The sequence below is a fragment of the Odocoileus virginianus genome, chromosome 13 (assembly GCF_023699985.2).
Source record: "Odocoileus virginianus isolate 20LAN1187 ecotype Illinois chromosome 13, Ovbor_1.2, whole genome shotgun sequence".
NCBI classification, from domain to species: Eukaryota; Metazoa; Chordata; class Mammalia; order Artiodactyla; family Cervidae; genus Odocoileus; species Odocoileus virginianus.
The window spans coordinates 4,605,546-4,627,881 of NC_069686.1; the positions used below are offsets into that span (position 1 = coordinate 4,605,546).

Genomic DNA, 22,336 nt, shown 5'->3' on the forward strand with positions numbered 1-22,336 from the left:
TTTTCAAAATCAAATGCTTGCTGTAAGGAAATAATACTTCAAATTGAAATGTTTCATTATTAAAGTATTTAAAGCTTATTAATAAAAAGAATGAAATAAATCTTTCATAGAAAAGTATGAAAGTATACTTCCATCGTAGATGGGAAACTTGGCTCCTGATAGTCTAAACCTTAATAGTACTGAATTGTCAAGAACTCAATTTCTCTATCAACTTTGATGTTATCGCTGATAAGATTTACAATCATGTTTTCTTAGCTGTCACAGTTCAGAAACACTTTAACTTCTCTATGCAGACAAAGAAACTAAAGTTCAAAGAATTTAAAAATCATATAATTAGGGCCTAGGTCACCTGACCTTTTACTGCTATTATCTTAATTGCTTAAAATCCATTAAGATTAGCACATAACAAAAGCAGCACTGTATTCGTATTCAAAATGTATCAGTGTCAAAGGCCCCCAGCCCACTTTTCTGGTGGATTTCTTTACACTCTTTTACACAAGGTTATCAAACTTCATCATATACTACTATAACACAATGGATCTCCGCAATGATACTTAAGTAGTACTTGGTACAACTGCTTTACCTGCACTGCTAGCCCATATGCATGTAGGTTGATGATCTATCAATTTAGTAATTACCCTTTCATATAACACCATCCATAGTTTCTTTCTGAGGCTAAGTATTTGTGTTATTAAACTCACAGTAGTGCTATCAGCACTCAGTCCTGTAATCGGCATTAAGAGAATCCTTTAAGTGTCTGCGTCTTTTGTGATAGTTAATTCTAATAGATATTTAGTAAAAATTCTCAAGCTAGAAATAGTCAGAAGACTTTCAGAGAAAAACATTAAAAAAAAAAAAAGGTCTGTATTTGGAATTTATTGTATCACTGTTTTTATTTACAACTTTATTGGCAAAAAAAAAAGGGGAGTGGTTTCAAACAGTTTAACACAGGGCATTGCAGTTGATCCTGTCAGATTAATGAAGTTTCATTTTAAATGTCCATCTAATTGTCCAAAGATATACAATACTGAATCTGCATATGCAGTTTCCTTGATGAAGTTACAGGCTCATATCTTAGGCAGTCTTTTAAACATATAAATACAAAGGAAATAGAATCACTCATTAAAAATTGCCTTAAATGAAGGGTAATTTAAATTTATGTTGTCCTTGTAACAACACATGCCCAATGAAAATCAAAAGCTGGAAAAGCAGTTTACACTTCCTACTTGAGTGGACAATTACAACCATCAATCATTTTCTGCAATGACCATTTAATTTATCATGAACTACTCTGAACTTACTATGAGATGTAGCCAAAGTCAGAAAACAAGATGTAGGGAGAATATTCCTTTTTTGGAGGAAGTAAGCCCTCCATAATCAGCATGGGAAACAAATATCCTGTTGAAGTTTTAGGTGGAAAAAAATTAATGTAGTCAATTTCAACTCATGCTGAGCTGGCTCAATTTTTTCATTGACTTGTTTGGTGTCATTCTTCTAAATCAAGTGTGTTTAATTCTTCTTCTAGTTCATCCAAATCTTCCCCAGTAAACAGATTTTCATCAACAGGAACAGCATCGATGGCTCCATTTTCTTGTCCTTCCCCTTCGTTGTCCTCTTCCAAATCACTTCTCTCACCATTTTCAGCCCTACCTCCGGAAGCTTCACTTAATTTGTTTTCTAAAAATAAAAATTAAAATCAATAAGGCCTAGAAAACGAAAGCACTAGTCCACTAGGAATAGTTACAGACTGATATACTTCTTTTCCTTTTTCCATGAAAGCCTTCCTTAAGATTACTCTAACAAGAACTGATTTTTCTTTTTTTGAGCTTATCTGTATCAGTTTTCTAAACCTACTATAAAATATGTCTTTCACTGAAGACATCTGATTGTTTAATGGTTCATACATCTGAGGGCAAGATTTATTTTATACAACTCTGTATTCTCTACATGGCCCAACAATTAGGTTTTTAAAGTCAACTTCCATGTATTTTGATAAATGATTATGTGATCTAAAAAATGTTCATGATACAAGCAGCTACAGAGTTTTTGGTTTTACAAACAGTAGTTAAGTCACACGAGTTGTAATGGTGTAAATGCAGGAACATTTCATCTTGTCATCAAAGTGTGGAAAAAATAACCCTGGGGCTGTGCAGCTACTTCTTTCAGGCTATAGTTATTATGACTGACAAAACAAAAATGCTTCCCTTTCTTGTTCAATGACACCAATAATGAACAGAAGAGAATTTTCAATAGCTTAAAGTTATTTCATACATCTCCGATGACAAATTCTTGGGAATTAAAACCTCTGAGGTACTTGCAGTTGTGCCTGTTACTACCAAAGCCCTACTTCTAAAAGGAGCAAATTAGTTTGCGATTGCCCCGTTCTCAAACCTCAGGAGGGCAGGCCAGTTTTTCCAGTTATAACTTGTATTTCTTTACTGTAAAAATAAGGTTTAGCTTTTTTCCCCCCTCTCAACTTTTGTCTACCCATTTCCTTCACAGCAACTGTGCCAAACTTTTTTTTTTCTTACTCAAGACAATTAGATATAAATTGTATTAGCAATCTTTTATTTCCAAATATACATGAGCCAGCCTCCTGTCCATTCTTAATCGAACGAACTTAACTACTTATAGCTCCAGATCTTGATTCTATATCTAGCACTGTTTCATCTTCAATTTTTCTTTTTCAGATCCTTTTTTTCTGGTCCACAGATAATATTTAGATTTCCCATATTCTAAAAGACCCTTCTCTCATGACCATGTCTCCCTCTAAAAGTCTGTAAACGCGAGTGATTTAAGTTCACTTGTTCTCCTTACTCCTCATACCACTGCAGTCCCAGTGAAAACTGCGTGCTCTGTTCTTACGATTCTTTCCCCAGTCATAATTAATTATTTCTAACTCTCACCCGACTTAATCTTCCTGAAATTTTGTTCTTCTCAGTAACTTTCCCAAGCTTTTTCCTTTCTACTACTCTAAAACATTAATGTTTTTAGCAGTCTGTTCTAGAACATTCTTATCCTATGTATTGGGCCTGGGTGAAATCATTCCCTGTTAGCTATGAATGCAGATGAATTTCAAACCTTTTCCTCCTGGGAATGTCTACATAGTATCCTAGACAATGCCACTTTTGATAAGCAAAATATCTCATACTCATTTTCATTTCCTTGAAGTTTCAGTTAATGGCTTCAATATCCAACCAGCCACCCATTTCCACAGCCTCCACTATTTATTACCTTTATATTCCGCCAAATCATACGTTTATGTTACCGGTCTGGTACCTGCAGCCATCTAAGTTTGTCAAGACTGGTCTAACCTCTTTTAGATAGTTTCTTAGTTTGTGGAATTACATGAAAATTAGCATACTTACCATCCTTTTCTGAAGTATATGTGCTGAATCTTTCAAGACTGGCTACAGTAATACCTGTCTCATCTACATCTCTTGGGATGTACAGGCTTAAATCTATGTCATTTACACTCACTGAATCATCAACCTTTAAAAACACATAGAAAAGGAGTGTTACTAATAAAAACAGTTTTCATAAATTACTTGCCCTTTATCTCTGACATTTATCTTAATGACTGAAAATTAACAGTGCCAAATGAAAACAAATGACTATTGCCAAAATTCACTTCTTTTATACACTTTTTGAGAAAGGAAAAGAAATGTCACACTTGAAGCTTCTTCCTGACATCATAGCTTTACATATACAATAATTTTAATCTTTTAACTCAAAGGCAGAAGTCAGAATTTTATGATAATCATATGAAAAATCAAAAGCTATTTGCTATTTTATCAATATAGTTAATAGTTAAAATATTAATATTAATAATACTAACTTTATCTATCACCAATAATTCTGCTGCTGTCTTCTGCTCCCTTCTCTGTACTTTTTAGTGTCTCTGTCTCATGATTTTTTTTTTACTATAAAGTATTAAACAAAAACCTTTTTTTGAGAGGGAGAGTAAAACATTTTACAGCTAATACACTCAAGCATTTAACACTATATTAGGTACTATACCAAGTTGTATAAAGAAGTATAAACAAATATGAACTCACTAACTCATTTAATTCTCAGAAGTACTTTGTGACCGGAGGGATTGTTGTTATGGCAGTACTACGGATGTGGAGGCCTAGAGTGTAGCTAATTTCCCAGGGTAGAGTAGGGATCTGAACCAAGGCCTCCAAGTTAGTACTCTTAACTATACTGCTCTGGTGTCACTCTGTTTCTCTCAATCAACATGAGAAGATGAAGTGCCAAAGCATCCTTCTTACCTCATCACCACCTGTTCCCTGGGTGTAACGGGTATCATCAGCTTCCTCATCATCATCGTCAACCAGTTCAGGACGAAATTCAAACACCTCACGACCACTGATCTATTCAAATACACACATATATCAACTCAGGACAAACTTCAAACATTTCTTAGTCATTGATTTTATTTTTAAAAATCCTTTATTTTTTTTGGTTGTCCCACATAGCATGTGGAATTTTAGTTCCTCCATCAGGGATTGAACCCATGCCCCTGGCAGTAGAAGAGTGGAGTCTTCACTGCTGGATTGCCAGGGAAATCTCTGCTGGTCATTGACTTTAGACATATACATAATTAAATAGAGATAAAATCTTCCATAATATAGAAATTATAAAATGAAAGAAAGAATAGAAAACCTATTTAGGAGTTTGGGACATACCACTAATGCTTTCCCAGCTTTGAAGTCTGCTTTCCTTCTTTCTATATCTTGCTCAAGTTTATCAATCTTTTCTTGTCTTTTTCTTTTCTTCCATGCAAGAAAAGATTCTAGAGTGATTTTGGTAACATTTGGACCTAGGGCAGAACGCTGCAAAGATAAAAAAAGTTAATTTTTTCCCCTCTAAAGTTATCTATGATAATATCTAATCATTTTCCCTTAGTTCAATTAAGTCCTTGCTATGACTGTTATGAAGACATTAAATCCGGAGTTAACTGCTTTATCTTTACTTTTCATGGCAAGGAGCAAAATGAGTGTACACAGATACAAACATTTCTAAACATTATAAAATATATTATTCTGAGCTAGATGTCTTTTCAAAATCGAAGGTGAGTAAAACTTATCATGAGAAAGTCTTAAAATCAATAGCTGAAAACAATAAATACGAAAAGCAGCAATACATCCAAGTTTCATTTGTGATTCTCAAAAGATGAGGTTTTAGCTAATATGTAGCAGAACTAGGATACAAATAATTCCAAATATATATGACTCCAAGTCTACATTTTTTATCACAATATATTGCCTCCTGTGAGACACCAAATGATACATCCTTTCAAGAACAAATGTAATATAACTTCAAAGTTAGACATTTACAAAACATATTTAGACTACCCATAGCAAGGCAAAATGGATACCGTTTGAAGCATACAACCCGAAATCTAATATTTCCAATAATGTCAACATTTTCATGTCACTGCCAGAAGCCTTATCTGTTGACTCAATAAACCTATCTGCTAGCTCAAAGGATAAAATTCTTGTGCTGAACCAGAGATGAGCAGATGAAGAGTCCTTGAGGCCAGAAATGATGAAATATACTTGAAAAGCTGTAGAGGAGCTGTCTCCTTTCACATGTTAAAATAACCAATAAATAACTAGGCAAAATGGTGAAAAAATAAAGACATCAAGGAAAACATCTAAAACTTCAAGTTCAATCATTCTGAATACTGACTAAGCATTTTCATGAATTGATCTACCAGTATATGAATCTTATGAAAATAATTTGTTTGGTAAGCCAGTGGCTAGCGCTTAAAAAAAACTGTTTCACAATCCTAAAATTAATATCATGATTATGGCTAGGTTTACATTTTTGACATGTAAGATTAACCAAATAAAAAGTAAGGAAGCTTTGAGAAAAATTCGTATTATTTTTTCCCTTTCTTAACAACATGCTATTGTTGCCCCCAAGTGGTAAATATTAGAATTTCACAATACTGCTTTAAGAGTTTTATGGTAGGAAAAAGATACCAGTTACCTCTCTTTCAATTAGATCTTCTAATGAAATTTCATCCTCTTTCTCTTCTTTCTTTTTATCTTTTTTCAAGACAAATCCAGGAGGAAGTGCGTGACGATACATGCAAATATCACCCCCTCCAGGACATACCCAAAACCAGCCGTATTTGTTGTTTTCAATAGCTTCAAGGAAATGTTTGCACACCTAGAGAAGACAGTATTATTCACAAGTAGTGGCTCAGTGTGGTCCGTTTCCAAGGTAAATGCTTAGGTATATGGAACAGTTACATTCAATTCACATCTTTTTTAAGCTAACCACTTAGGTAGAGAATACCTTGTGTACAGAAATGTAAATACACATTAATCTTAAAATATCTAATACATTGGTAACTTTCCTTTAGAGAGGACTTGTATAAAATATTTATTTTTGACATTGCTCTAAACTGAATTATACAAAAGGGTTTGCTGACATTTAGTCTTTGTAAATGCAATCCAAAGAGTGGTTTTTAAATATGAGAAATTAAAAATGGTTACAAGAAAATAAAACCAATAACTTTGTTTCGATCTTTTCTAAAAACTAACCACATGCAGTAAAGATGCAAACATTATTTCAATTATCTGAAATTATAGTCAATTTTGTATAAGAAGGGAGCAAGGCATGAATGGGTGCAAGATGAAACTGTACTGAAGCTTTAGGTAATACACTTTACAAATAAGAAGGAAAAATTAATAAGCAATATCCTTTTCCTAAAAGACTACAAGAGATAAGTAAAGGGCACTGATTTGTAAAAGTACATTTCCTGGAATAATACTAGAACCATTATGTACCAAAAACTCATTTTTGCAATTCATACATAATAATATTTTTACTTTTATGATTGTCTCCCTACCATTAAAACAGAGTAAGTTATGAATTAGACAGTGTAGTTTAACAGTTCTCCTTCCATTCATTTTGTATAAAAAGAATTCTTATATGAAAACGTGTATTCATCCACGTTTGAGAAAGTAAAACCATCTCAGAAAATAGCATTTGAAGAACTTTCATCACATGATTTTTAAGTCACTTTTGAGCAAGAACTATGTATAACTGACACCTGTATATTCCAAACACAAAGCCTGATCACCTTATCTTTATGAAAAGATCCAGTAACTTAAATAATAATCTAGTAGAAAATAGCAGAAATATCTTGCCACATAACTCTCCCTAATGATAAATACCAAAGCAACTCAATTCAAGAAAAGGACATACTATTTGAGTTTTTGGTTTTTTCTTTTCCGCCTCACCGTGCTTCTTGTTCACAACTTCTTCCAGTTTTTTCTCATCCCAATTATCCATAGTATCTAAATAGAGAGAGATATGGAGACCAAATGCTGTAATTTTGCTTACTGTCCCCAAAATACATTGCATATATCCTTATACAAGAAAGTCATATTATAAAACTCATGACCTAACGCATTTCCTTTAAAACACCAAAGGTAAGAATAAACAGTGTTGTGATATTTTCACCAAATATAAGTAGTTCAGGCAAATGAGAAGGTAAAACTAGAAGAAAGAGTGAGCAACAAATACAAAACAAGCCACTGGTTTTTAAATATCTTCATTTACTTAATCAAAGGCCATAATATGATAAATTCAGATTTTACAAAAAACAACAAACTATTCTTCAGGACAAACACAGTCCTACTAAGACTGAAATGGTCTTCAAGCTACTAAATATTTTAGCAACAACAAATAACACATATAACTACTTTTAAGAATACGTCTTTAAAAAAAAATACCTTTTTCAAGCTCTTCATCTCTTGCATCAATGTAAACGCTTCGCTTTTCACATTTTCTCTCCAGAGTCAAGTCATGAGAGAACTTACACTTATCTCCTTTAGTACACTGTCCTTGCTTGAAGAATGCACATACTACAGATTTGGGATCTGCACCTAAGTCAAACAGCACATGGCATTTATACTAAAAATTGCCAGATAACAAAGTACAGTTTCTTTCTAAGATACAAACACTTTTGGTTAATTTGTTATTTTCTGTTCACTGGTGTGAGAGGAAATACCACACATATAGGTGAATATTAAGACATTTCTTTGAGGTTCTTTCTATAGCATATTATATCTGTATTTGTTTGCTTTATTCTTACCAAAAAAGGAGAGCAAAGGGGTAGGAAACCAATTAAGTGCATATGTTATTCTAGTTACTTGTCTAGTTGGGAGTCAATGAGGTAAGAGCCAAAAGAGAAATAGAAATATAAATGTACTTGCAGTGCCAAGAGTTTGGGATCTGCAGTTTTTATAACCATAGGTTTGCTTTGTCTACTAACAAAGATCAGAGATTATAAATCAACTAGTAGACTGCCAAAATCCTTAATCTTCTCTTATTGGGGGTGGGGGGCTAATGGCTGGACTTAACAGTTGTATGACACAGCTATGCACATATAAAAAAGAATAATAAGAATCCACATAGATAATTTTGACAGAGTATTATTTTCACAGCATATACAACTGAAGAAAACATTTAAGAATTTTCAAATATGAATTACATTGGTAAAAACACTTCTGAAATTTAAAGTTTACCTTTACTTATTTTTTGAGCAGCAACTACAGGTTTGAACAACTCATTTAGCTCTTGTAATTCTTTTTTCTTGTCATCTTTCTTCAACTTCTTTTCAGCTTCACTTTGTGCTACCTATAATATTACCAGGTATGATATATAAATTTGATGTCATATAATAAAACTGTTTTCACTAGACAGTAATGTCTATATCACTGACATAACAAAGACAATCACATATTACATGTATATAGTTCTTACTTCTTAAAATCAATGTTACAATGGCCTTCCAGTATATATTAAATGGTGTGTCAAACTAGTAAATGAAACTGCTAAATCTTGTAGAGCAATTGACTCTCATAAAAAACCTATACATGGTACCATGCCAAGTTAAGAGCATATTCAAAAGCTTATAGCGATAGCATTTATTAAGCATATGCTACATGCCCAGCATTTTTAGCAAATGGTTCTCACCTGCGAATTTCTTCTTGTGACAACAACCTACTCCCCAGAAATAAGTAGGTGCATTTTGAAGATCAGAGATATAAATATCCTAAAACGCACAGTCCCACACAATAAAGAATTGCACCAACACAAATACCTGTAAGTACCCTTGGGAAAAACACTGGGCTAGGTCAATGTGGGAGACCAAACAAAACAAAACAAACATGACATATGACATAGTTCCAGGCACACAATTTACATACCTAATATGATAAGAAGTTTCATCCAAACATTTATATGTCAGGTCCTATGTTAGATGACAGGGAATACAAAGATGAAAAGACAAAGATGCTTATTTAAAGAAGCTCAGAATCTAGTGGGAAGACAGACATGTCAGCAACTATAATATAATACACGGTGCTCTGGAAACAAAGAATGCTTATATGCCTAAGAAAATTAGACTGAGCTAATACTTTATGGATAAATTCTTTTGATAAGCAAGAAATGCAGAAACAGAAGCTTCAACCAATGCAAAGATGAATCAGCTATGATAGATATCCATGAAAAATATGGACTGTATCAACAGGTGGACAGGGTGAGATTCAAGAGTTTAAAGTAAGCCAGTGACACAATCAGACTGCATTTCATAAAGATCACAATAACAACTTTATGAAGAGTTGACTGAAAGGAGTCCAAGAATGAAGGCAAGGAAAATTAGGAGGCTAATGCAACTGCTGTAGCCAAGAAAGCCTAGGAGCTTAAAACAGGCGTTAGTAGCAAGGATGGAGCAACGTGGAAGAAAGCTGTTAAGGAACTACTGTTAGGACTAAGTGACTGACTAGACACGAAATATCAGGCAGAGGGAGGAGTCTAGGACTATCATTTGTATGGTGAGTGATGCTAAACAAGACTGGGAATACAGGAGGAACAGGTTTCATGGCAGGAGGTGGAGATGAGTTCAGTTTTAGACATACTTGGTATGAGATGCTGACAGGGCAGAAAGGTGGAATTATTTAGGAGGCAGCTGGACATGGATCTTGATTCCTGGACACAAGGTCTGCTTTGAGATAAAGATTTTAGAAATAGCTGCTTACAGATAATAAAGGGTGTGTATGAGATTATGCCTGGACACCATAAAAAAGTATAAGAGCAGAGAACAGTACCCTGAATAGTATCAATGTTAAACAAGCCAAAAGAACCTGAAAAGCTTGTTAAAGGAAGAAAGAAACATCAAAGAAATAAGTAGAAATTCAGGACAAAAAAGTATTAAAGGGAAAGGAAATTTTAGGAAAGAACTGGCCGAGTATTATAATAGGGTTAAAAACATTCTAAATCCTGGCTTTGATGATGTGGTCAGATGTGTTTAAACAGAACAATGAGAAAAGTTTTCTAAAAATAAAAACTTGAGTCACTTTATTTTTAATAAAAGTATTCTTTGTAACAGATGTTTGTGGGGACCAGAACCACTTTTGTAAGTATTTATGTTAGAAATCAAACGATTGTTAAATAAAGTATGGTTTGTACCCCTACTTGACAAACATACCTTGTGACATGGAAGAGCAGGTTCAAATTTAAACACTCAGGTTTCATGGAGTTCCACGTGGAGCACGGCAGTAAAGCAAGAATCAACCCCTGGCTCCTCCTCTTTCCACCACATGTGTGTGGGGAGATAGAAGGTGCAGGGGAGGACATGGTTTGGATCTAGACTCTGTCCATACTCCCAGCACATGCCCTCGCATTGACTACTTCAGCCACATGGGCAGTGAAGTGTATCTTAAGATGGACTTGGGGTAAGTGACTTTGAGGCCCTGAGCTGGTATGGGGAGAAATGCATCTAGAGGAGACACAAAGTAAGGTCATCCTCTGCAGCACAGGGTTTGGTGGGGATGGGGTGGGGGGAGGAAGAATCTTCTGCCTGGCTCTAACAGTAAGACTGCTGCTCATTTCCAGTGTTAAGTATGGTGGTTAGATACCTCAAGTTCACAGATAAAAGGCCAGTTACCCAAGAGATTATAAAAAATGTATTACTGAAAGTACTCTCAAGTCCACAAGATATTTTATGGCTTTCTAAGGTTGATGAAATTTTAAATTACCAGTCAATATACTTCCCACTGGAAGTAAAAAACAGGAAGAGGAAACATGTTTGAAATGAATCCTTACATTATGCCAGAAGATTTACACTATCTTCTCATTTAACTATCACAGAAAACCTACAAGGGTAATTGCCCTTTCACTGTACTAAAAATTGAAGACCAGTGTCATTAAATAATTTAAGATCATAAAACAAATAAGATAGAGCGATGCATACTCAGGCTGATCTGATTCCAAAGCCTGCGCATACATTTTTATTAGACCAGGCTACTAAGTCAGCAGTGTAGAAGATCAAGCTTTTGGCTCTTGAGTCAAACCATGTATAAGAGAAAGAAAAGTGTCGGAAGTACTAATCTGTAGACAGAATCAGTGATAGAAGTCAACCATCTTATGAATATATATTTTGGTATTTTCAGATGGGAAAAAAGGTGTTTCAAAATTAAGGAAAAGGAGATAGGGTGGTGAAAAAAGTACTTTTTAAAATAAATGTCTGTGGCTATAAAATCCTAAACTCAAAGCGAAAGATCTACATTAAAAAAAAGAAACGAGAATACAGATTTGAAGAACATGTGTCTGAAGTTTTTTGAATGAGTTGCCAATTGATAAAAATAACCCCAAAATTCATCTGGAAAAATAAATGCCTAAGAACAGCTAAGAAAAACAGAAAAGGAGCAACATCTTAAAGGAAAGGACTTGCCTTATCAGCTAACAGAATATGTACTAGGCCACTATAATCAAAATCGATGTGGTACTGGTTTAGGGAAAGAAAAGAGAATCTAGAAATAGATCCGAATATATATGCGACTTTAATCTATGTCAATAGGGATGTTTCAATTCAGTGAAATAAATGATGCTAGCTATTTACTTGAAAGGAAATATCATGCAAAATTAATTTATATGATAAATTACAGACTGTAAATAGAAAAAAAATCTAAGAAAAACACATAATCTGGTGGCAGGGGAGACCTCTTCAACCATATAAAAGAAAAGCTAGACATATCTGACAGTACAAAAACTAAAAACTGTTGCACAGCAAAATGTAACAGAAACATCACAAATTATCTATAATGTAGACTGTTGTACAGTAAAATGTAACAGAAACATTACAAATTATCTATATCTCTCACAAGTTGACAATGAAAAGACAAAAAACCAAAAAAGCGAAGGATTTGAATGGAAAAGTCAGAAGTACAGACTCAAACAGTCAAAAAGCTTAAGAAAATTTTCAAACTCACTAGAATAAGGAAGAGAAAAATGAGGTATCACTTTATACTTAATCAGATTGGAAAACATTAAAAAGAGCTTTAGTACCTATAACTCATGCACTACAAATGAAAATGTGAAGTATTACAATCTCTATGGAGAATAATCAGGCAAACTTCTTAAAATTAGAAGTTCATTTCCCTTTATTTAGAAATATGTCACCAGATAATTTATGCTACATAAATAAAAAGCACAAATGCATGTAAAAACACCTGTGCAAGAGAATTTCTTGTAGAACTGTTCTTAAAGTCAGAAAGCTGGAAACAAAGTGATTACTCATAAAGAGTGAAAAGATGGATATAGTACATCCACATCATAGAACAGTATGCAGCCATTAGAATAAATTAGAGCTATACAAAAATGGCCTGAAAGAGTATCTAGAAGGTATTGCTGAGTAACCAAGACAAGATGCAGGTAAATTTACAGAGTAGGATTCTGTTTTGAAACACAATTATAGCACCAAACATTTTTATCTGCAACAATGTTGTATTACATCCATATGAAGAAAATGCAGAAATTTAAGTTACTTACTTGACGGGGATTTTGTTGACCAAATTTAACTTGATGAGTGACAGCCTTGATAAACTTCTGTTGCTTTGCTCCTTTCTTATTCTTCAGACCAAAAGTTTTGTCCTAAATGAGAAACAGTATTGAAATATGTTAGCAATTTATATTAACGCTACATTAGGATTCATTACTTTGCCAACAAACGTCTGTCTAGTCAAGGCTATGGTTTTTCCAGTGGTCATGTATGGATGTGAGAGTTGGACTGTAAAGAAAGCTGAGCGCTGAAGAACTGATGCTTTTGAACTGTGGGGTTGAAGACTCTTGAGAGTCCCTTGGACTGCAAGGAGATCCAACCAGTCCATCCTAAAGATCAGTCCTGGGTGTTCATTGGAAGGACTGGTGCTGAAGCTGAAACTCCAATACTCTGGCCACCTCATGTGAAGAGTTGACTCACTGAAAAAGCCCTGATGCTGGGAGGGATTGGGGGCAGGAGGAGAAGGGGACGACAGAGGATGAGATGGCTGGATGGCATCACCGACTCAATGGATGTGAGTTTGAGTAAACTCCGGGAGTTGGTGATGGACAGGGAGGCCTGGCGTGCTGTGATTCAAGGGGTCGAGAAGAGTTGGACACGACTGAGCACTGAACTGAACTGAGGATTCAATACATACTTATAACTATCATCATTAAACTTGTTAGTCTATGATGCTTTTTCTGAATTGTTTTAGAATATCAGTATTACAGGATATGCAGAGTTGTTACAACAGTATAATTAGTTCAACAATCAAATAAGTTTAGGAAAATGCTTATTCAACAGGGTTTCTAATTATTAAGCACAGGATACCTGAAAACCTTTACCCAGAGGGGAGGCAGCCATCCTAAATCTTCCTTTACCTCAGAAAGTATTTTTCTCAGCAAAAAATGAGGGATTATGAACTTACTACTAACACATTTTGGGGAATACTGCATAAGCAGATACATTAAGTTCTGAATTGGTTTCTTGGGTAATAGAACTATCCTCTCTAAACAATTAAAGAACTCAAATTTAAAGTGCATGCATTACTAGCTGTTGTTAAAATAGAAATATTAAAATTGAAGTATTCCTAACTAAAAATCAACACTTTAAATTTGGAATATTATCAAATAGTACTTTGGAAAAGCTATTACTACAATAGCAGCTATCACTTGTGGAATGCACATTGCGTGCACTAAACGACAGCCTCTGACTACTAATGCTGCAGTAGGATGAATAGTGTCCCCCTCAGAGTCATGTCTACCCAGACCTCAGAATGTGACTTTAAAAAGGTCCTTGTAGCTATAATAAATTAAGACGAAGACACACTGGCTTACGTATCCAACGACTAGTCTCTTTATAAGAGAAGAAAAGGGTGAACAGGTTTAGAGAGAAGGCAATGTGCAGAAAGAGGCAGAGAGATTACAGTGATACAGCTTCCAGGTCAAGGAATGCCAAAGATAGTTGGAAGCCACCAGAAACATGTACGCCTATGGCGGAGTCAGTCAATGTATGGCAAAACCAATACAATGTTGTAAAGTAAAATAAATAAATAATTTAAATTAAAAAAAAAAAAGAAAGAAAAAGAAAAGGCAAGGGAAGATTCTTCCCTAGAGTCTTGAGGGAGCACTGTCCTGCCTGCACCAGATTTCAGATTTCTAGCCTCCGTATCTGTGAGAGAATAAATTTCTGTTGTTTCAAGTCACCCAATTTGTGGTAATTTGTATGAGAACCCTAGAAAGTACACAGGAGGCTAGACTGAGTGAGCTTCATCCTAAGGTGAAAAGCCTATCAGGAGATCACCAAACACTGGTATCTGTGGTCTTTTTTCCTGTCTTTTCTCTTTCTCTTGAGAAGGATCTTTCAGCTAGGACAGCAACAAGCCTGACTAGAGGACTGAAGAAGAGAGCAGGTAGGAGGTGTCTCTTAGTTTACTACATAGACATCTTAGTGGCTCTTTTCAGGCTCACGTTTTAACCATGCCTCCCACATCCCTTGCGCCTAGTTACAGAAGCAGAGAGGCCTCCTGATTTATAACCTCTGCCCTCTTTCTTGCAGGGGTAATAAATAAAAACTATCAGTTACTTCTGTACTTTAAACCCTCAGTTTTTAGTCCCTTGCCTTCTGCATTACCTAGTACCTGCCATGGTTGAGTTTCTGGAAAATTTTGCAGAGCAAACCCACTTACTTCTCAATGACACACTCCTAGGTGGGCACTCAGGCCCAACCGCTCTGTTCTACAAGATCAGCTAAGCAAACCATCATCCATCCACTATCAGTTTTCGTATGCTGAGGTTCAAAATTATAGATGTCTTCTAATTTCAAGTCATAGTTTGGATTTCCTTCATACTCTTGTTTATAAGTGAGCTTTCAAAAGGAAGAAAGGGGCAAAAAGGTCTTAAATTCACCTGAGATCTTTTGAGAGGCATTCAATCTGAAATAAATTAAGTGCCTATTTTAAAGCCTTTATTTTAGATATTAGTTCTAAGGGAAGGGACAGGGTAGTGAGAAGAAAGTTATTATAGGTAGAGAATACTTATATACCTATGCGAACAAACTGGAATTGGAAAAAACTAATAAAACATATCTTTCAATGCTCTCAAGATCATAAAGTTCAAGAGGATTTTAGTTTTAAAAGATTATTTCTCATTGGGAAACAGCTCCTGGTTCATCTCATCTATATCCATCCATATAGGAAAACTTCAGTTTCCCTACTCAAATGCCTGTGCTTTTATGTATTGCATTATATCACAAAATTCTACATGAATTTCCTACAGCCTATGCATATAAAAAAAGGTGGTAGGTGGCATATACAAGCTGATATTTTTTAAAAAAAATATGGTTGGCTTCCCTTGTTTATAGAGTTTATATATTATAGAGTTTAATACACAATCCAATTAGAATAAAAAAATGGTTAAAGGTAAAGTGACATATGCAGAGATGACTGTATACAGCAACCAGGTGTGAAATGTCATAAAGTACTTTCCTTTTACAAAAAAATGAGGTCTCATGAGGGGATGGAAAACCTCAGATTAAAGTTACTAGCATGAAAATGCAATACCATCTATACATGTCTCGCCAGAGAAGAACCTGTCTGGGGTTCAGTTCATGCTTTCTGTATTAATACAGAGGAGAAGCAAACTAAGAATTCAGCAAGGCCAAACAGAAAGACAGATACTGATATATGAAGATTTGGGAAAGAAAAAAGTCCTTTAAGGGGTGCTGGCCAGCTAGAAAGTACTCATGACAAAAGCTTCTGGTAGAGGTGTATAGGCTCCAGATCCCAGAAGAAAAACAGTTTTTCAGGTTTAATTACACTGCTTTAGCACATAATTAACCAGTCTAAAGAGATAATGAATGAGTTGTATTTTGAAAGTCTCTAATTAGATCTTGGAAATTATTGTTTTTTCCAGAGATAAAGGACACTTATTTACATCTAGCATTCACTAATCATAGACTCCTGAATATATAACTTTATTGAATCCTCTTAAAGATCATATTATCTCATTCTGTAAATGTGGATATTGAAACTCAATTCTTTTAAAGTAACACTGTTAATAAGGGGCAGGCTGTACAGTGTAACGATTTACAGAGTATAAGCTCTGGAGTTAGAGTGCCTAAGCTCCAGTATCAAACAGAACTGGGCAAATTACCTTCTTTGCCAGTTTTCTTATTTGTAAAGTGGGTCTCAACTTACTAGCATCTCAGGACTGCAGTGCAAGTCAAAAGACTTATTACAAGGAGGTGAAGCACAGTGGTTAACAGGAAGGACTCGGGAACCAAAATACTAACTCTGCCACTTGCTGCCTCAATAATAACCTTGGGCAAGTTATTTAACCTGTTTCTCTTCCTTCAAACGCAAAAAGGTTAATAATACTTACTTCAGTGAGGGAATTGAAGGAGCTGTGTAAAATTTATCACTTGTAGATGGCTTGCTTCTCTTTCTTTCTTTCCCCCGAACACTGAGATCTGTGTCTGGTTCAGGTATTATTTGAGTCTAAGCAAAGTTCTTGTTCTTTCCACCATGAAAAACTACTCCCCAGAGAAACCAGTTAAGTTACAGGGTCGGTCGGTACACAAAGTTTTCTGAATACTACACTGTGGACCTGATGCACCAACAGTACCTCTTGAAAGCAGGATAGTTTGCAATTTGGAATACATAAAGCCTCCCTCCCCCTTCTTGTTGAATATAGGAGAGACCCTTATCTCAAGAGTAACCTGGATTTAAGGGTCAAGGGACAGTAGATGGGAAGACTAGAGGTTACACTCAACCCTAGGGAAATAGTGGTTCTCATTAGATTAATAAGGTCCCAAAGGTAAGGTGATAAGGAAGGAACAATGTGTGTTTCAGGCATGGGAAATAAAATACAAAGGAGTTCACAGATCAGGCAGTAATTCTAAAAGGATGGCTCCCAGAGGCTTCAAAAGCCTTAACATTCAGTGAACTCCAAACCTGACTTAAAACTGACACTTTCTCCCCCTTCTTACCCTTAAGTAATCCTACTTCTTTTACAGACAAGCCTCTACGTCTTAAATTAAGATATATGAAAAAAGGAAGAGGGTGTGAGGGCAGGTCAGTAATAGTGCTCAAAGATCACTGGAGTCCTCCTTTTGTTCACCAGTGTGAACAAAGGCCAGCACTGTTCTACCTCATTAGTTTCATCCCCACATGCACTCTTATATTTTTTTTTTTGTCCATCTATGCAATGGATACTTTGTTTCTGGTTAATCCAGCTTCAAGTAATAAACAGTTGACCTTAGCTGAAGTTTTTCACTGGCAACAAGAATCACTTCTCTTTCTCCATCCTTTACACACCTGGATCCTGTCCCTCTAAGCCTCAATTACTACTTCTTTGCTGCTACAAGGCCTTAGCTGGACATCCTTTATTTGCTTGCCCTAACCCATTATCTCCTCTTTTCCATTAAGAAACCTTCCATTTCCCAAAGCTGATTTCAGTTTATTAAATTTTAGCCAAAGAAAGCAAAGAGTATATGCCATTTGAGACAACTGTATGAATGTTTAACAGAACCATAACCTTTTCTGATATACTCATTTCATAAAGAAGGCTAAAGTCACTCAATCCTGTCTGACTCTTTGTGACCCCATGGACTGTGAGCCAACTAGGGTCCCCTGTTCATGGAATTCTCCAGGTCAGAATACTGGAGTGGGTAGCCACGCCCTTCTTCAGGGGATCTTCCCAACCCAGGAATCAAACCCAGGTCTCCCACATTGCAGGCGGATTCTTTACTGTCTGAGCCACCAGGGAAACATATACTTATAAAATGCAAATGAATTCATGAAATTTGGGGTAAATAGGGAAAGAAAAAAAATGCAGGCACTGTTAAGTTAATTATTTCAAGTGACAGAAAGTAAGCACTGTATAAACAGTGCAGGTCAGTCTGATTAACTTCCCTAACTAGTTCTTTTTATAGTAATGAATTAACAACAGCTGTTATTAATTGAACATACGTCAGGTACTTTACATGTCATCTCATTTAACCCACAGTTCTGGAATGACAGGAATTAGCTCCATTTTGCTAACGAGAAATTGTGGTTTAAATAGGTCAGGTAACTTGGCTAAACTAGTTTGAAATTTTAATGCAAAATATGGGACTCAAACCCAGGTCTATTTGGCCTTGAGCTGCTGCTTCTTTCATTAAATTATGCTGCCTGTCATGCCTCTTTTTACTTCTTAAAGTTCTCAAAACTTATGTATGCTGCTGTTCTAACAATGGGTGTCTAAGACGGTGGCAGTGGAAGCAACAGCGGTATAGAAGAGGGGACAGGTGGGTAGTGCATCCACTTATTTTAAAATCTCTTCAAAAGTGCTGCTTAAAAGCATATGTTCTACTTAACTATCAATTTTTGGTGAAGTTAGAATTTCTGGTCATATGCCTACAAACTTTCCAAAATGAACCAGACTCTGAAATGTTATTAACCTTTCACATGTCAAATATAGACAATACTTTTTCCACAAATATTATGGTAATAAAAATCAAATATCAGTATGAACCAGGTTTCAACTGCCACATGTTCACTGTAAGTTTGTTGCAAAGTATACTTTACTGTCACTAAGAACAGAACTATTATATGACTCATCAATTCCTCTTCTGGGTATACACCTAGAAAAAACCAAACCAAATCACTAATTTGAAAAGATACACGCAACCCAGGGTTCACAGCAGCACTGTTTACAATTGCCAAGGTGTGGAAGCGACCTAAGTGTCCATCACAGATGAACAGATAAGGAAGATGTGGTATATATACTGTGGAATACACCTCAGCCATAAAAAAGAATAAACTTGCAACATGGGTGGACCTGAAGGATATTATACTAAGTGAAATAAGACAAAGACAAATCACTTATATGTGGACTCTAAAAGTACAAAAAAAAAAAAAAAAAGTTATAAGATGTAATGTACAACATGGGGAATATAGTCTATATTATGTAATAACCATCAATGGAAAGTAACCTTTAGAAGTTGTATATAAAAATTAAATTTAAAATGTGTAGAATTAAAAAAAGTATATTTTACTTCATCTTAACTTTTAAAGGCTTTGGTAATAAAAAGTCTTTCTATTAACAGTGTTCAAACTGTACAAAAAAATGAAACAAGTGCTTTTCCAGATGAAATGGAATATACTGTTCCCTAACCAGGCTCAATAACATAGTATTCTCTACAAATCTAGTTTCGCAAAAAAATGATAAAACTTAACCTACAATTTACAATATTGTGGTTCCTCTCCGGAGGTAGTAAACATCTAAGCAGCACACTACCATTAAAAAAAAAAAAAAATTACTATTAAAAAAAATCACTCATCATATATTAAATGTGGGCAGAAAGGCTTACTCCCACTATTCCAATATTTTTGGCTATAGAATACAGCTGTCTATTTTCCATTTTTCTTTGGTGAAGTCTTCATTAATGAAACTAAAGTCCTCTTCTATTTACCTTAAAAAGAACTTTGTTACAAGATGAATAAATCCACAGCTATCATTTTTAGTTATGGGAATACTATAATTTTCAAATAAAACTGCTTAAAACAAAATCAAATATTTATTTAAAAATAACTGTACACAGATAAAACTCAATAATGCATAAAGTCTTTAACTTTCATGTAATATTTAATTTCATGTCTATATGTGAGTTTTACTTTACATCATGGCTGAATGTGTTAATTCAACCTCAGTAAAGGAAGTTAACAAGTGAAATGCCACCCCTAAAATGCCCTTGGTTTACATAGCACCAAATGCCATCAGGTAACCATCCCCAGAGGTTTACCAAGTGTCAAGAGTCCAGATTGTTCAAAGAGGTACAGCAGACACAGATGTGAAGGTGACAATGATTGTTTTCAAATCTCTAGTTATGCTACTTCAAGACAGTTCTTAAATAGCACAAATTGGGGGTAAAAATACACTTTCTGCTTCAGAGCTGGAACCCTGCCAAAGCTACTAGAATTCTAAATAAGCACGTTAGTTAAATCCAATCAACACACTAAAAATTTTGTGGAATTCTGACAAACACAAGTTCTGACTAGGTTTATACAATGAAACCCTGAGAGATTTCCCTGCTATTATTTTTCAAGGCTATATATACTGAATATTAAAATAATCATTTACAAATAAATATCTTATTTCAAAACACCCAACAGGTTTTTCGTGTTCTAACGAAAAGTTAACTATTCCTGAAACGGCTCTCCATTAATTATTCAGATATATCTCATGTAGGAAAATGGTCAAGGCTTTTCCAACTACTTCTAACGCACACGAGGAACTGTTTAATTATGAATGATTAATAGCAGGAATTCGGGGAAGAAATACCTTGTTATTTAGTAGCTAAGTCGCGTCGGACTCTTGTGACCCCATGGACTGTAGTCCGCCAGCCCTCTGCCCATGGGATTTCCCAGGCAAGAATACTGGAGTGGGTTGCCATTTCCTTCTCCATGGGATCTTCCCGAGGCAGGGATTGAACCCGCGTCTCCTGTACTGGCAGGCGGGTTCCTTACCACTGAGTCACCACAGAAGTCCATACGATACGTTTATGTTATCTCAAACACGGTTCACTCTTTAAAGGAAATTCACTGACACAGTGAATTGGACTACAAATATAAAACATTTAAGAACGTCAATAGCTTTCCTCTGCCATTAAAAGGCAATAGAATCAGTGAACTAAATGAGTTTACATAAATATATAACAAATTCAGATACAACACAACACAGCTAGTGACATCTCATCTCCCTTAAAACGTCTTTCGATTTAAATTTAATCCAGAACCTATGTGACAAGCGTCATGTACAAGACAGTGTGATACGATATGAAAGAAATCTCCTCTCTTCATGTAACTTGAAACAGTTTAGAGGTGGATCGAAAAATGTCACCAAGAAGTAATCTGTTGGCTTGAAGGAAGTAACCACTACTCCTAGGTGATGGGTAAAGAAACACGAAACACAAAGGCTCGTCGTAAGTCGACCTTCCAGAAAGAGTGTGGTCCGAGACAGTTCAGCGTATTTCTCTTTTTTAAGACAAGCCTAGAAACGTCTTCAATTTCGGTGACTAGAGGACACAACCCTGTGAGGGCACTGGGGTAGGGGTTGGGGGGGGGGGGTCGTTTCGCACGGGAGTCGGTGAAGGCGGCTGTGTGGGGCTGAGTGCGGGGGAGCCCGCGGCGTCACTATAGCGATGAGAGGCAGCGAGCGTCAGCAGGAGGCTGGAGAAGGGGCTGTGGGCACACAGAACCAAACCAAGGGGCACGTGGGCCCAGAAGACGCGAACGGGAGTCGGGGAGCGGGGAACCGGGAAGCTGCTTTCCTGAGAACTCGCGGCGTGAGTGGGGGAGGGGAGTAGGTACTCACTTCGATAATCTTCTCCTTCTTTTTCTGCTCCGCCTTTTTGCTGCCCCCGGCCTGAGCCTGTTTCTTGGGGGGCATTGCGGAGACAGGTAGCGCCGGCCAGACTTAAGCGCAACTGGACTCCCTCAGGGACTCTCGCCCCACGGTAGGAAAATGAGGAAGACGCGCGCCGCCGTTGCCGTCGCACCGCACGTAAAGCTACTCGCTCACTCGCCGCCGGAACGCGGCCTTTGCGACAGCTTGGTGCTGCAGAGCATTGTGGGTAGTGAGGAGCGGAACCCGGAAGCGAATCTGCGCCTGCGCTTATGCAGCGGCGGGCCAGGACGGGGCGGAGACGAGACGTGGGAAAATGACTGCGCGTTACGTGTGATGTCGCTCAGCCGCCTGGCCTTTGCTAGATTGCCGCAGGCTCGGTGATAGTTGGGGGGAACAGATTGGGACCCACTGCATTTGTGTTGTCCCTTCACAGTCTGTGTCGCTGACGATGTGCGAGATTTGCCCATCTTCGTCTCGGGTGGAGGCTCTTCCTGCCGGCTGGATTAGCAGTCATCTGTATTATCCCCATCCTGGATGACTACTGAGCATCGACAGCAACTCGGGGCTTGGAAGGCCAGGATACGGAGTTACCTTCTTCTCG

General features: G+C 36.4%; 1 protein-coding gene across 1 annotated transcript; it reads right to left on the minus strand.

Annotated features, from left to right (window-relative positions):
• Positions 1-860: 860 nt before the first annotated feature.
• On the minus strand, positions 861-21,906 carry ZC3H15 (zinc finger CCCH-type containing 15). Its single transcript, XM_070475902.1, has 10 exons — positions 21,703-21,906; positions 12,859-12,960; positions 8,553-8,664; positions 7,758-7,910; positions 7,228-7,319; positions 6,001-6,183; positions 4,692-4,838; positions 4,275-4,376; positions 3,369-3,492; positions 861-1,677 (listed from the first exon to the last, which is right to left on the minus strand). The coding sequence occupies exons 1-10, from the start codon at positions 21,775-21,777 to the stop codon at positions 1,487-1,489; spliced, it is 1,281 nt and encodes a 426-aa protein (XP_070332003.1). The 5' UTR covers positions 21,778-21,906; the 3' UTR covers positions 861-1,486.
• Positions 21,907-22,336: the final 430 nt, after the last annotated feature.